The following is a 15,918-nucleotide window of genomic DNA, read 5'->3' on the forward strand; positions in this document are numbered from 1 at the left end:
TGCTACACAAGGTAATAAACGTCAATGCAATATGCAATGACATCTGGTGCAAAAAAGTGGATATAAATCATTTGTGGCTATTGGGCAATATATTTAAATAAATGTTTTGTGCCTGGAGTTCAGCTTTAAGTGTTACGGAGGTTAAATTAAGGTAATCCTGTGAAAATGCACTGTTTTTGTTACACCACCAAGTACTGACACAGAGACATCCCTTCCTCACACTGGTATTGTGTTATACCTCAGCTTGGAGCCGAAAGTCAAATCTGATATTGACTACATTTATTAAATACAACACTTGTCCATGGAAACTAAAGTATTTTTATGACAAATCAAGACAAAAAACAGTAGGGAACTCTCCTAGTTTATTACAATGGATGATCCAAAACAATTGGGTGTTTCTAGCTCTGTTCATACTAGTGCGATTTCCCCTACATTATTCTCTATGGTGTTGGTTCAATTCCACATTGTGCAGTGCGATTTTTTAAAACACGTGGGTGCTTCTTTAGATGCGGCATAATATGTTTTTGGCCTCATAGACTTCAATGGCAGCACATGAAAAACACATTTTATGTGTTTTGACACATTTTTGGTGTGTTTTTGGCAGGGTTTTGTGCTTAGCAATCAGTCCCCGCCTCCTGCAAAAAAAAGGTGTGAAGCAAGAAAACGTTTCAAAAACCCATGTAAAAAACATGCTACAAAATGCAATGAAAATGCATGTTTATGCAGCAGCACTAGTGTGAAGCTAGGCCAAAATCAACACCCACATAGCTGATAATTATTAATTATTATAATACACATAGAATTTTTACTATAGAGAATCTTAACATTTATATTCACATATACTGATGATATAATAATGTTTACTAGATAGTTTAGTTCACAACGGGAGCACAACAGGACAAACCTAGATCTCTACACATTTGAAACCCTGTAACTACACATTGTGCTGGTTAGTGACACTGAACTATGCGTTGCGCTGGTTAATGCTAGATATTAGAATTCCTACCTTATTATATTTCTTTTTCCCAGGTATTTGAAATTTTGCAGGCATACTCTGAAAAAAAAATTTAAATAAAATTGATTTTGCCCTGTGATTTCCCACTTTGAATATCAGTCATATCAATACCAGAAATTGTGCTGATTTGTGTGTTCATCTTGATGGCCAATACATGTTAAGCTCCCTATTAGCAGAATGAAAACTATTAATGATTAGGATCAGAGAGAATCCGAACTGGAATATTATAATAAATCATTCTTAAAAAGCATTCAGTGGCCTCAAAATCCCTCCAATAAACCAATAATTGTAAAATGCAGCACTATACAAAATGACTAAATAAATAGATAAATCAAACTGTATGTATGTTGTAATTTAACATAAGCACATGCGCTGTGGAGCACTATATCCACTAGTGAAAATAACATCTAGATACTGTTTTTGGAGCAGGACAAAGAGACAAGAGATGCAGAGACAGCCCCGGACAGAAGTCTTTCACCACCACAGCTGCTTTCCTTTGGAACTTTTCAGTCATGGTCCAAAAGACCATGGAGCTCCAAAAACAGTAACAAGTGAAAAAAAGGGAATATGCCCATTCTGCTTCCAGATTTTTACACCTGATAATCATAAAGTTCGCCTGAGGCCAAAAATTAAAATAACTCCCTGCATTGAAATCTTATTAGAGAAAGAAGCAAAATGCCACAGATTAAACCTTAAGCAAACAAAACTCCTTAGAAAATACAAATGTTCGAGGAGCGTCCTGCCCCTTAAGGTGGATTCCTATTACTCCTAACCTATACTTATATACTTATGACTGGTTCCCATTGCTGGATGGATGTTTATCCCTGGAGCCTGGAGAGTAACGGTTTGCTGATTACCTGTCGTACTGATGTGTGCCAGATGATCCCCTGAGTTACCTTCCCAGATCCAGATGACCAGGAGTGGTCTGATTTACTCAAATGCGCGATATATTGCGCTTTCTTTTTAGTGCAATATACATTTGTGTTCAAGCCACTGGAGTCACGGAATTCACTTTATGATGTTTAATGGACTTTGAATTTATTTACTATATTTGTGTCACTTTCGCACTATAAACGTCACTACCTAGACATTATACAAACCTTCATATTTATAAGTGGTGCCATTGGATAGCAAAATCTACCATGAACAGTGCTATGAAAAAATATTTGCCCCCTTCCTGATTTTTTTAATTTTTTGTGATTTCAACAGGTCTGGCAGTAATCAGGCCTGAGTGTGGCAAGTGAATTTTAACTCTGCTTTCCAAAAAATTTGGTTAATCACAGTTCATTCAGGATTTAGCAAGGGAAGGGGTGGGGGCAATTACTTTGTCACATATCATTTAAAATCTGCATTTTGTATTTACTCTGGTTATCTATGTGTAATATAAAAATTTGTTTGATTATCTAAATCATTTAAGTGTGACAAATATGTAAAAAAAATAATAACGGAAAGTGGGCAAATACTTTTTCAAAGAACTGTAGTATTAGATTGTTCATGTATCAACCATGTGTTTTTTTGCTTGTGTCCATTTTCATTTCATGAAACATATTGTTAAAAGAATAAGATTAACTTACTCCAGAATACTAAAAAAGTCGTAGATCTCATTGTTGGGAGCCCGCTGCCAGTATGAGATCAATGTATCTGTAACCAGAGAGTACAGCCATTATTCAACCAGCACACATGACATTCCACAGTCATCTGCTGGCAACAGATCTTTTTGATTACCTTCTGATATCATTTTCATAATATGTAGGAAACATATCAACAGACATTTGGTTTCAGAGTGGTCAAGCTTGTCAAATCGAAGTGATGATCCAATTAGAGACAATGGTCTTGCAATCTGTACAATTAAGAAACAGACTTCACTTTACCAATATTTGTATTAATTCTTCTATCAGTATCCAGTGGCTGCATTTTATAAATCTTTATAGTAAGACTTTGCATACAGGATACATACATGCAGTTATCATGAGGTGTTTGATCTTCTGTATGCATGAATGAATAGCAGTTGTGTGGTTACTATAGATGTTATATTGAAAGCAGTTTACAATGTAAGATCATTTTTATGCAACTCCAATTAACTGAGCTGATTAACAGGTTTGCAAGCTATCCCTCCTTTATAAATCATGCCCTAGTAAATTTTGTAAGAAATTAGATTGTACAGTTATATAGTTAAGATGGGAAAAAAAACAAATCCAATGGGATTACTAAAACAGGAGAGTTCAAAATCTGGTGCAACTCTTTACAGAAACCAATCAGCTTCCAGGTATTATTTTCAAAGCTAAATAAAAGAAGCTGAAGTTAGAAGCTGATTGGCTACTATGCACAGCTGCACCAGATTTTGCACTCTCCAGTATTAGTAAACCAACCCAAATGAGTTCAACCCAAAGGGATACACTTCTTGATTCCATGAGAACATAAACTCAACTCCAGGTAAAATGTACTTTTTCCTTTGCTGAGAGCACAAAAAAATAAAGGTGGCTATAAAAGCATGAGACAGCCTCTCTACCTTCCCAACTCATTAATTATTTTAGGACTCGTTTACAATGTTGTGTTGCAATAATTCATGTTACATGTGTCAATGCAATGTGATGCAAAACATGGGAATGCACACGCACAGTATCTTACCACAATGCACATTAACACATTATAGTGTGTTGTAGTGCTTTGAGTTTCAGAATGTGCATGCATGATCTTTTGGATGTTTTAGTGTGCTGACAGCCCCTTCATTGTAATGGGCTGCCTTAACTCAATACACATTGTGTATGCTCCCCTGTTGGGGAGATTTGCTCACTTCCCATCATGGTGACAACACAAGAGGTAACAGTTCTAATCCTTCCGTATTATGCCAAAAACAATACAAATTGTTTTGGGTTTTTTTAAACTTGCAACTGATCCAGAGGAAAGGAAAATACCCTTATAAAGTTTGATTCAATTTGCTCCAGCATTGAAAAAGTCCTTCCTGACTGCCAAAGGTGTTTATTGTTTCCAATAAATATTAGTAGCTGTTAATATTAGTTAAAACATAAAGGAATGTGGAAATTGTGTTTTTTTGGCTCTGTTTTTATTAATTGGTGGGAGGATGTAAAATAGGAAAAGTATGACAAGCATGTACACATAGGTTAGTTCACTGTGAGCCCCCATCCATACCTTTTCACAGTTCTCAGTCTTCTCACTTTTCTCATTGGTACTTGGGATAGATTCCAAGCTGGCCAGTGATGCCCGGGAGTCTGCATTGTTCCCTGCAGTGATGGCAATGGATGAGAAGGCTGCAGGAGCAAAGTGATGAGATGAAATGAGAGGACAGCACGAACACAATAACTGCACAAATGAGAAAGTTGCAGGAATACAAATGAGAAAATCAACACACATATACAAGTGAACAATATGGTACAGTGATACATTTGATTTGACTATGGAATAGGTAAGTCACCAGATACAGTTCAATGCACATACTTCAAATGACAGCGGATTAAAACAAACTGCCTGACAATTTTACCTTTGCATTAGAAATGATTTGTGTTTATCTAAGGTATATTAACATTAGTTATTGGTTTTTGACCCCAAGCATTTACTTAAGTATGACTTGAAGTAAATCATCAAATTTTTCTTTTATGTATTGCCAATCAAAAAATGCTTTCTCTTTTCTTGATGAGATGGAGTAGGACTTGAACCTCCTAACTGATTGCTGCTATGGTTCACAATTTTGGCATGCATATCTGTCCCATCCCTAAGGCAGCTAGCATGACTAGTTTTGCCATTGTCATGCCCCCAAATTAATTATCCAAATATTCATACAAGATTCCTACAGAGAGATCTGCTTAGACTGCAGCTCCTTTTCACCTGAATAAACAATAGACACGTGTAGAGGCTTCAGTCATATTTCATATTTGTTCATTACTAAGATTACTACCTTGGTATGAATTATTCCTATGGCTTTGCACCATTTTTGGAAGGCTTCTTTTACCATATTTCATATATTTATATCAGTACTCCAAGAATCATGGCTTCATTTATAGGATTCAGTTTTTGATATAAGACCTGTGGTGCTTAGAGCCAACTATCAAATTTAAGCTGTCTAATTTCCTGTGACAGGACATAAGCTATTTAAATTTAAGATACCTTTACAAAATACACTAAGGAAAGTGTAGCTAAGGTCTATACAGTAGAACCAATACCTCCCAAAAATTATCAACATTCACTTTACATCTGGGACTAAGAACTCTGCTCTTACTAGAAGCATCAAGGATTGATAACTTTCATTCAGCCATGTAAGGAAATGAATTGTACTGCAATATCCCAATACTTAATCTGATATGCAATTTCTTTTCTTAGTTAAGTCAAAGAAAGGTGGATGTCTCCTCTAAATTAAATACCTACATAGTTTGACTGTGCCATAAATAATCCTCAGAAGCATTAACTGTGTACTTTTCAGGAAGTTCTTTTGAGACACCAAAGCTTCTACATTACCTGCTATGGAATTTAATACATCTTTAGAAAATGAGGTATCTGCAGAAGTGGCATGTTTAATGGCAGATTGACTTTGCGAGACGGTGGCAGTGCTAAGGTCATCTCGTGAGCCCTGTTTATGGAAGAGAACACACATCGTTTATTCAGCACCTTGAAAGCTTTCATTGATTTTGGATACAAATTTGGGAGTCACAGGTAATTGATACTTCAAGCTGAACTCCAGGAAAAGTAAAAATCCTCCCATGTAGTGGGACTGCTCCCACCCTGCAAGGGTTAAATGTTTGTTTAGGTTTAGGGGAAACAGGAAAAGCAGTTTTACTTTTCCCCGATACTCCACTCATGCAGGCTCCTCCACGCTGTAAGACCATTCCCTCCAATCTCTACTCCCCTGTGCCTGAGCAGTCAGATGCCCACTGTCATCATCAAGATATGGTCCATAGGCCTGCACTGGATGTAAGTATGCTGAGGAACAGTCCACCCCTGGAGGATACGGGCCAGAAAGGATTTTTACAAGATGTTTTACAAGATGTGGTCAATAGGCCTGCACTGGATGTAAGTATGCTGAGGAACAGTCCACCCCTGCAGGATACGGGCCAGATAGGATCACATAACAAAAACTGTTTTTCCTGTCCCCTAGACCTACAGTACATGAGCATTTAACCCTTGCATTGTGGAGGCATCATCACTGCAAGGGAAGAACTTTTATTTTTCCTGGAGTTGGGATTCAAACCAAGTTGAATCATTAATAAGAGTCTATACTCAGTAACCACTTCCCGACCGGCCATTGTATATAAACGGCCGGACGGTGGCACTGCAGGGTCGGGTGGCCGTTTATAAACGGCCTCCCCGCACCCTGCTTGTGCACGCTCCCCGGCGTCCTCCAGACACAGTGAAACACCAATCGTCGGACGGGACCTCTGTACGAGGTCCCGATCATGTGATCATTGATTGGCCAATAAGTGATCACATACAAAGTAGTAAGCAAGATGTCACTTGTGACATCATTGCTTATTACGTGTGAAATCTATGAATGATCACAGAGGTCACATGGTACAAGGCTATTCACAACAGCCTTGTACCATGTGACAAGCTGTGACCAATCACAGCTCACTCAGTAGTTCTCAATGGCTGCAAGAATGCAGACAGAGAGAAAGAGAAATCATTGCTTTTACATCCTATATGGGTGTAAAAGCAATCAGTGTAAAAAAAAAAAAAATCTTCATCATCCCCCAAAAGTAGTACAGTGTCACCATGGTGACACTGTACTGCTAGGGTGACAGTATGTAAAAAAAATAATAATAAAATAAATAATAATATAAAAAAAATAAAAATGTAAATAAAATGATTAAAAATTACAATTTTTGGTTATAAACTAATTTGGCTTATTTGTTTTTTTTTACTAAAAAGATAACGGAATACATTTTGGCCAAGATTTATGATGAAATATTATTTATTTGCAAAATTTTATAAGAAAAACACTTTTTTTCAAAATTTTTGGACATTTTCATTTACATAGCAAAAAAAAATAAAAATTCCAGCGGTGCATAAATACCACCAAAATAAAGTTTTATCTGTCTCAAAAAAATGGTAAAAAATTCATATGGGTACAGTGTTGCATGACCGAGCAATTGTCATTCAAAGTGTGATAGCGCTGAAAGCTGAAAATTGCCCTGGTCAGGAAGGGGATAAAAGTGTTCGGACTGGAAGTGGTTAACAAAGCAGATTAGTAAAAAATAAAAAAACCTTAAACATAATATTACTTATTATATGCAGCAGAACATATCCATCTGCGTGACAGTGCCTAGGTACACTCTATTCTTCTAGTTTCACAGAAGGCTATCAGAAAATTGATAACCATATTCCACTCCCTCCTGCTATGGATTACTGGATTACATTGATGGCATCTTCATGAGTGGGGTTTAGGAATAGGAAGAGCTGTGCATTAAACATGCTGTACAAAGGATATCAAAGTAGGTTTGAGCAAATAAGCAGCTACAAAACGGCTAATGTAATATCATTGTCATATCATTTACAACTGTCTTGTCTCATATTATCTGAAGGATAGGATTTTCTGAACCTAGGTCTGTGATGATTTTGAGGTCTGACAAACACAAACCTGTGTGGAGACAATAGGGGTGTCGAACTGAACACCTTGCCACCATCATTTTCCCCAGAACACAAAGCAGTAATTTTCCCACAGTAATACAAAACATTTCGATTTAAATCTCCTGTCTTTGCTAGGCATCTATGTAACGTGACACATTAGACATAAGAAAATAGTCCAGCCTAGGACACCTTCAACATATCACAGACCACTAGAGAAAGAATGCACTAATGTATACATTAATGTAGAAGTAAGAAGATACCAATCAGGTAGACACCAAACAGGCCTGAATTAAAAAATCCAGAAGGCTAATAAAATACACTTGACCTCCTAAGAGAAATATATGGTATATAGTATCCATATCATATTTGGTATCTAATACATTTTATTTCTGCTGAATAATATGCTGGTTGCAAGACTGTGAAATCTTGTCAGATTGAAACATAGACATAATAAAGTTGGCAATACGGGTGTGTTTGCAGAAGCATATTGAGCCACTCCAGCAGATCTACATCACACCCCTCAGACTTTTTGATTGGAAGGGACCATTCCGCAACACACAATGAAGGGGCAAGAAAAGATGACTGCCCCAGCAGCTCTGAAATCGTCTGACTACTGAAACTAGTAGTGCTAAGAGTCATCGAGGACCAGCAAATTTGCCATAAAAGATTGGACTTACTCTGCAAAAGATCCAACTTTGCACATAACCAAAGACCAGATGGATTTCACTTAAGTATTTTTCACTTTAAAAACACTTGTTTTTCATACTGCTTATGTCTGTTTTGTAATATATTTTCTGTAAACATTTCCTGCAGCAATTTTTTCTTTCTTTAAAAAGATATTTAAAATTCATTAAGTTGGATATCCAAATGCTCTTTCTAGAAATAAAAGATTTTTGCCTCTGTAAGTAGCTCTGTTACATTCCTGCCTGGAAATGGCTGCAAATGATGCCGACATTTTCATTAAAAGGTCAGAACTGCAACAAGCAGATGCTGTAAAAGGTGTATGTTTACACTGAAACGTGGTGGTAACTGCCCTGGGTGTTGTAAACCTTACTCAACATAAAAGTATTTTTGTGTTAGCCTGTGCTGACTGTGTGTGTTCTTTCTTTTAAATAATAAAACAAAATCCTTTACAGCATTCTCCTGCTTCATTAGTGTAGGTCCTGTGATTGCAGTAGCTTCCACAGCGATGCACAGATCTGCTGGGGAGCACACCCAGTGTCAGTAAATCTACATCAGGACAGGAAATGACATTGCTGCCAAGCTTCTGCATTTCCATAGCATTGGAACGCCATCAGACTCGACATCATAGCATCACTTGCTCCTTTCCCCAGCTGTGTGCAGTGAGCTGTGGAGGTGTCCGGGGAGGGGGGGGGGGGGTGATTGGTGCCAGACGAGGCTGTTACTGATTATAGAATGTCACAAGACGTAAACTGACCATGCTAGCATGAATCGGCAGCCAAGCTAGTGTGGTCAGTTTACTGTCAGGAGGAGGGGCACAGGCAGGATCAACGAGGTAAAGCGGAACATTGGCAGGAAGACACTGACATAAGAAATAACATATAAACAACTTAAACAGCCGGCACCTTGGTTTTTTTTAAAATTATTTTCTTACGTTTACAAACACCTTTAACTACTCAGTTAATCTGCCCTTGTAATGATCACTCTCAGTCTGGTGGTGTTTACATTTTTGTTCCACAAGTCTGCACATGGTGAGCCTGTGTGTATAATACATCACAATCTGGTCGCAGAGATGGAAACTGAGAGTGGTTTTATCACAAGGTCCACTTTTAATGGTGAATTACACTTTAAACAACCAAAAAAATTCTGACAGTGTGGATTTTTATGACAGAAGATACCCTACTGGTCTCATCTGTCATAAACCCTTCTCTTTGACTGTCCATGTGTTTGTGTACACTGAGCTGCACGTGCATGGCTCTGCACCACTTCTATGTGACTCCTGTGTGCAAGCATGACAGTGAAGTCATAGCATCCCAGTCAAACAAGTGGTCAATGCCAAAGCATCAGAACCCAGAAAGAAGACCGGGAGAAGATGTCAGCATTCGTGACTAAAGGGAGAGGATCACTAGCCAGGTAAGTCATACTAGCACATTATGGCTAAAAGTTTCAGGGTCCAATGTATTTATTTATTTTTTGCAGAGATTTCATTCAGCTTTAAATTGGTTCTAAACTCATAATGTTTTTTCCTACCTCCTCCCCCCGTCTTTAAACAATTACTTGACTCCTCTCACCGGTCCAGTGCTATCCCAGCTGCAGCACTGCTCACTTCATTTCCTGCTTTCACAGGAGAAGCTGAGGGCAGCGAGAGCCACAGTCTCCTGCTGCTGTCAGTCAGAATCTTGGGAAGATGGAGCAGGGGCTTGGCTTATCAGTGCTATGTGTGTATCTATGGATGCACACAGCCTAGATCGTGAGCACACATGCATGGATGCCCCCTTAGCACCCGGCTTGGTAAGGGGACACTTGGGAGGAAGAAGGAGTAGACAGGGATCACCATAAGGGACCGCTCTGTGCAATATCACTCCACAGAGAAGGCAAGTATAACATTTTTTTAAATTTTAGGACAAAAAAGTAACCTTTAATGTTACTTTAAGAAATCTCAGAAGAAAACCTCTTCCCAGCTTGTTCAGTCCCTGTTCTCTATAATACAAACTGTCTTGCTGCTGGCCACTTTCTATCAAACTCTCATTAAGGATTAAGAGACCGCAGATGATACAGTGGTATAAAATTGGCAGCAGGACATTTTAAAGAGGAAGAATAGGCCAAAATGTACTAGCGAAAAAGAATACAGGGTGCTGTTTTACTACAAAAATAATAAGACTGCAGATGATGCAGCAGTGTAAACCTGGCTAGCACAGAACATTTTTAATCAGGGAGAATTTGCCAAAATGTCCTAGGGAAAAAGCGTAAAAATAGCTGTTATACTGCTGCCAGCTAACTCTTTATGAAACCCTCTGTAGGTTGGAATCCCCTACCAAACATTCTTTCTCCAGTTAACAATGCTTTGTTAACTGTTTACCTCTGAAATGCAGCAAGTGACTACATCCCTTTTTTTGTGGAAACAGAAATCCCTAACCAGAAAACAACAATGTAACTCAAAAATGAATGACACCCTCCAAACGGAGGACCTAAACTCAATACACAACACAGAGGAAAAATTCTGAATGGCATGGATGCTGTGGATACTTTAAAACCACTGACCCCTACCTGCAAGCAATGACACAAACCCTGCCTCAGACCCAAGACTCATAGAGCGTATTTTATTTCGTTTTTTTTTAAAAAGAAATATATTAAAATGCCAGATTGGAAAGTAAGTTAAAGTCACAGCCTTGTGCACCCACCCAGTTGTGACAGAAGGTAAAATCTAAACTAATCTGCCCAATAGCTCCACTATACTGCTTATCTAGTTCCAAGTCATTGATTATTAACACTGCAATTTCTATATGTATTAAACATGAGGGTTGAGCCAGGAGACTAATCCAGAAGTTTAACAATGCAATAAAAAATACATGGTGTCGGCATTCTCTTGGTTGTAGTGTGTGTTAAAGCAGATTTCTATACAGCATATGTTGGATTATTTAAAATCTTCAGAGAAAACAGGCACCATACTCAATTAAAAATAGATGTACTCTACATTTATTATATATTCAGGAAAATGTTGTCTCTGACAAATTTATAAAATCAGCATTTTTTTGCTGCATTGTATTCTAGGTTGTAAAGCTGTTTCATATTGAAACGTGGGGTGGAATATTTCTTATTTCAAACAGTCCATTTAAAAACAAAATGCAGAGGTATAACATATTATTGAATTCTGATTTTTTTGTCTGGTGCTTTCTAAACTCATAACGGGTATGTCCAGTTTATTGTTCTTCATTATTCAAGTGGAAATTCTAGCTTTATTATAGATATGAAAACTACCAGCTTTACTATGGCCGCCAGTACACTTATGAAAACTACCAGCATTACTACAGTAATCCACAGCTATATATTTTTAATATATAAGTTTTTAAAGTGAACTGAAAGTCTACGTCAGCCTTTCTCCACCTTTTCAACACAGAGGAAACCTTGAAATAAATTTCTGGTCTCAGGGAACCCCTGCTAAAAATTACTATATTTACAACTCATGATACATTAGTGCTATGATCAGTAGGAATATTGTTCCTTACACTTGTGGTCATTGGAAAAAAGTACCTCCTTACAGATAGCTAAAAAGATCATTGGTGTCAGTGGGAACTTATCTGAGAGGCAGAAATTGCTCATTGCTCAACCCGTAGCAAACTCTGAAGGAACCCTAGGGTTCCACAGAGCCCTGGTTGAGAAACCCTGGTCTAAGTCATAAAACTTATAGATGCATTGTAGGTGCTGATTTCAATAGCGCATTAATTTAAATTCATCCTGCTGTGGACAACATCCCAGTGCATAGCCACCGCAGACTCGGAACACATAATCTGAAACTAGACCCTAGAAGACCTTGCAAATGATACCCTGAGAGCCCCATACCCTTCCACTCTAATGTATCAGTAGTTCTCGAAAATGAAACTAAACGTTAAAAGTATCTGAAACAAAAACTAATGCATGAAGTTAAAGTGTTACTAAACCTACAACAGTAAAATCAGTATGTTAACATAAAATAGTGAAGCGCTATATATTTATACAAAAACAAAAATTGCACTCACATATCTTTCTTATTATATCAGCTTTCCACCCCATCCCATGGGTGTATTGCACCTCATCCCATGGGTGTATTGTACCATTTGGTACGCCATATCAGGTTTCAAGTAACGTCATTTCCGGTCACGTGGTGACGCACGTCCGGACGCAGCGGCCATATTGGTGTCCCCAAGGTTCATGCAATACACCCATGGGATGGGGTGGAAAGCTGATATAATAAGAAAGATATGTGAGTGCAATTTTTGTTTTTTATGCTGTCCTTATTAACGTTATTGCACTATGGAAGGATTTCTCTTGTGTCTTATATAACACTGAGTGGAGGTGGAGTGGAATAGAGAAGTCTCCTATTTTCCTGTGATCCCTGGATAAGCTATCTACGTATGAGGATCTGATACAGAGGAGAGTAATAGCCTTTTGGCCCTGTGTGGGTCAGTGTGGGGAGGTGAGCAGGCATTGCTGCCATTTGAGGATTTGTGCACTAGAAGTGAAGATCACTTTGTCCACGAAGTTTCACTTGCATGGATGTTTTATTATTTTTTATTTTTTGATTATTCACTGATGGTGTTCTTATATTTGTGTGATTCACATTATATGATAACATAATTTGACTGAATATTACATTGTGCACATGGTATTGTTGCGATCACTGTTTCACTTTAAGATTGTGTAAATAGCACCGATGTATATATGTATATGAGCTTGTTGCCAACACTATTTTTACTTTAAGTGTGCAAAATGCACTGATGTATATATGTATATAAGCTTTTTTTTCACAGAGCACTAGTAGTCAGTTATAATAGGTACTTCAGTATTTTATTGGTAATAAATATATAGCGCTTCACTATTTTATGTTAACACTTTGATCACTTATTGGTTTAGTTGAGTGACAGCAGCTATCGTTATAGGGATATTATAGGGGATTTATATATATAGAGCACAGGAAGATACTCCCATTTAGTAAAATAAGTATGTATATGCAGTAAAGCATGCTTGTTATACTCACTCTGGAACCTAAGGAGTTAATCTTCTGCATTGTGTATAAAGGATATTTGATCCTGCTTTCTCTGACCCTCCCCTTCTTCCACAGTCCCCAATCCATCTTCTGATAGAACAAAGCCTTTGGGGCAAGCTGCACAAGCTCAGTTTGGTGTGTATTGCTAGCGTGTTTTTTTTTCTTGGGAAAGCGTGTGATCAGCACAGGGATAATCAGCACTGTCCAGACAGAGGGTCAGAGGTGCCGCAGCCTCACAGGACAATCAAGGGAGAATGAAAACTTCTCCTACAAGCTTTAACCAGTGCTCTCCTGGACACTGATAGAAGTCACAAGACTGCTGTAACTGCTGAAGAGAAAAGGTATTTAGCCGTTTATAGTTACATTCCTTGTTCCGTGTACTGTGGGAGACCAGATATAGTGAATGCAAGGTCATGGGTTTAGTACCACTTTAAATCACTCTAAATTGGATCTTACTGTGGGTATCACTATATATCACATGATATACTGACAACACTTAAACACGCAGGAAGAACATTTCATGCAACGTGTGATAGCATGAAAACCTACACAACTAATGTCTAGTACACATGATGAGAAAATTGGACCAGAAAAAAAAACACTTTCGGAGGGACTATATGATAATCTGATCATTAGTACACAGTTTTTGAGAGCCAGTCATGACAGTTCATGCAACAATAACCGAAGGGACAAGAACGTTCAAAAAGAATTGAGTGGCCGAGACCGCACGTGCTCGGAAATGAAAGAATACATTACAATACAATACAATACCTTACATCACATCTAGCATGCAAAAAAAACTGGACGATCATGCATCTGATGTTCTCATCATGTGTACCAGGCTTAAGTCATTTACTCTTTTAATTAAGAAGTTAAATAAATATATAGTTTAAGTATAAAACTCTTTGAAATACACAGTCACCACATGCCTGTATGGTGTGCAATTATTACATAATTTGTTCTCAAACATATGTTTAAAAGAAAAGTATTGGAATTAAACAAAATTAACATTTATACTCACCTAGGTGGATGCAGCATTGGTCCAATGCTGTATCCGTCCCCTGCCGCCTCTAAAACCAAGAACTGAGTGATCGAAGACTGCTGATCACTCAGTTCTCTGTCTTTTGTGAGCAGAGAGTCAGTGACTGTTGGAGTGACAGGCTCTAGAGAGAGCGGGAGTGGCTGGCTCACATTATAACTAAGACAAAACACATTTGTGCACTGCATTCATGACCAATGAATATGAAAAGATTGTTCAGTCCCTTTAATATATATCTGCTTGTGTTTAAGGCAGTGGCTACATAAATGGGAGGAAACCCTTAAAAGGTAAGTTCACCTTTGGGAACACATTACATGTTACACCCACATTTAGGGTGTAACATGTAATATACCCCTAGTGACCCACGTCCCGCTGCCAGTGCTCCTCCCATTTATGACAGTGGGCGAACGATCTTCTTCCCGCACCTGCTGTCACAATTTGAAAACAGTGAGCTGTGCGGGGCTCCACCCACAAGGACACATCATTTATTCAGAGTTTCCTGTGAATCAATAGACTACAAATACTTACAACCATTGCGGTGCTGGTGAGCGCTCTCATAGTTTATTCATTCTTCCTGCCATTCAGTAACTGCCTGCATGTATGGGATGTACGAGCAGACAGCATATTGGCAATCTGTAGGATCCAGCCATTATACCCGTGATCTACTGATCGACAGTGCAATGCTTTACAGAATGCAAATGAAAAAATAATAAATGCACATTTTTTTACCTGCAAAAAGATGTGCATTTTTATTTTATTTATAAAAAGTGAACTTTTTATAGTCTGCTAAAATGTAATACATCTATATAATTAATTTTTTTATGATGGTAAAAGTCATTTAAACACATCCAAATTCTTCATCAGCTTGGCCTATTTACTTTCTCAACTTACCTGGTTGGATGTAGTCACTGTAAATGGGAAAAAATCTTTCATAAATATACGAGGCATATTATCCAGGAGAATGCCATAGAGGGGCAGGAATAAAACAGCTATTTGGGCCTGTTTTTCCTAAAAAGAAAAAAAAAGAATAAAAATGGTATAACAAAGTTGACAATTAACATAACACAAATTAGTTCTTTATAATTCTATGTTTTTTATGCATATGTCATTGTGATGGTGTGTGACAAGGAAGGATCACATACCCACAGACAATATTAAGAATGAATTACCTTATCAGAATATCTATTGTCAAAGGAGTGCTTAGCCATAATGTTCTTCAGTGCTGTGAGGGCGAGGTGTCGTATATCCTGGTCTTCTTGTAATGCCAGACCAACCTCTCTGAGAAGTATGCCAATCAGAAAGTGCTTCCGGCAGAAGTCATCAGTCAAGGTGTACTCTGGCATGTCTTCATCAAAAAGAACAAAGAATACTTGTTTAATTGTTTATATCTATGAAGATAATAAGAGGAGCAAGGCATGTCATGCTGACTGCTATAACAACTATATTAAAACTTGGCACTAAGCTTACAGAGGAACCTCACTCCCATGTGTTTTTTTTAGCTCTCCTCTCTTACCTTTTTCACTGGGATTATCCTGAATAAACATACTCACGTACTCAGCGAATCCAGCGTTGTCCGGCCATGAC

The 15,918-nt window shown here is 37.9% G+C and overlaps 1 protein-coding gene across 4 annotated transcripts in view; it reads right to left on the minus strand.

Annotated features, from left to right (window-relative positions):
* Nucleotides 1-15,918, minus strand: part of DOCK10 (dedicator of cytokinesis 10) — a 385,846-nt gene that overhangs the window by 68,650 nt on the left and 301,278 nt on the right. For 3 of the 4 annotated variants that reach the window (XM_089672577.1, XM_089672575.1, XM_089672578.1), the window contains exons 32-38: nt 15,504-15,679; nt 15,226-15,342; nt 5,486-5,597; nt 4,166-4,284; nt 2,741-2,855; nt 2,590-2,656; nt 1,007-1,054 (exon numbers count right to left, since the gene is read on the minus strand). In XM_089672577.1, coding sequence (XP_089528703.1) covers nt 1,007-1,054; nt 2,590-2,656; nt 2,741-2,855; nt 4,166-4,284; nt 5,486-5,597; nt 15,226-15,342; nt 15,504-15,679 — 754 coding nt within the window. The remainder of the gene's footprint in view (nt 1-1,006; nt 1,055-2,589; nt 2,657-2,740; nt 2,856-4,165; nt 4,285-5,485; nt 5,598-15,225; nt 15,343-15,503; nt 15,680-15,918) is intronic. The other variant, XM_089672576.1, reaches the window with a different exon arrangement.

This window comes from Staurois parvus, unplaced genomic scaffold, assembly GCF_062004578.1.
Source record: "Staurois parvus isolate SC_StPar_1 unplaced genomic scaffold, SC_StPar_1.0 ptg000131l, whole genome shotgun sequence".
Taxonomy (NCBI): domain Eukaryota; kingdom Metazoa; phylum Chordata; class Amphibia; order Anura; family Ranidae; genus Staurois; species Staurois parvus.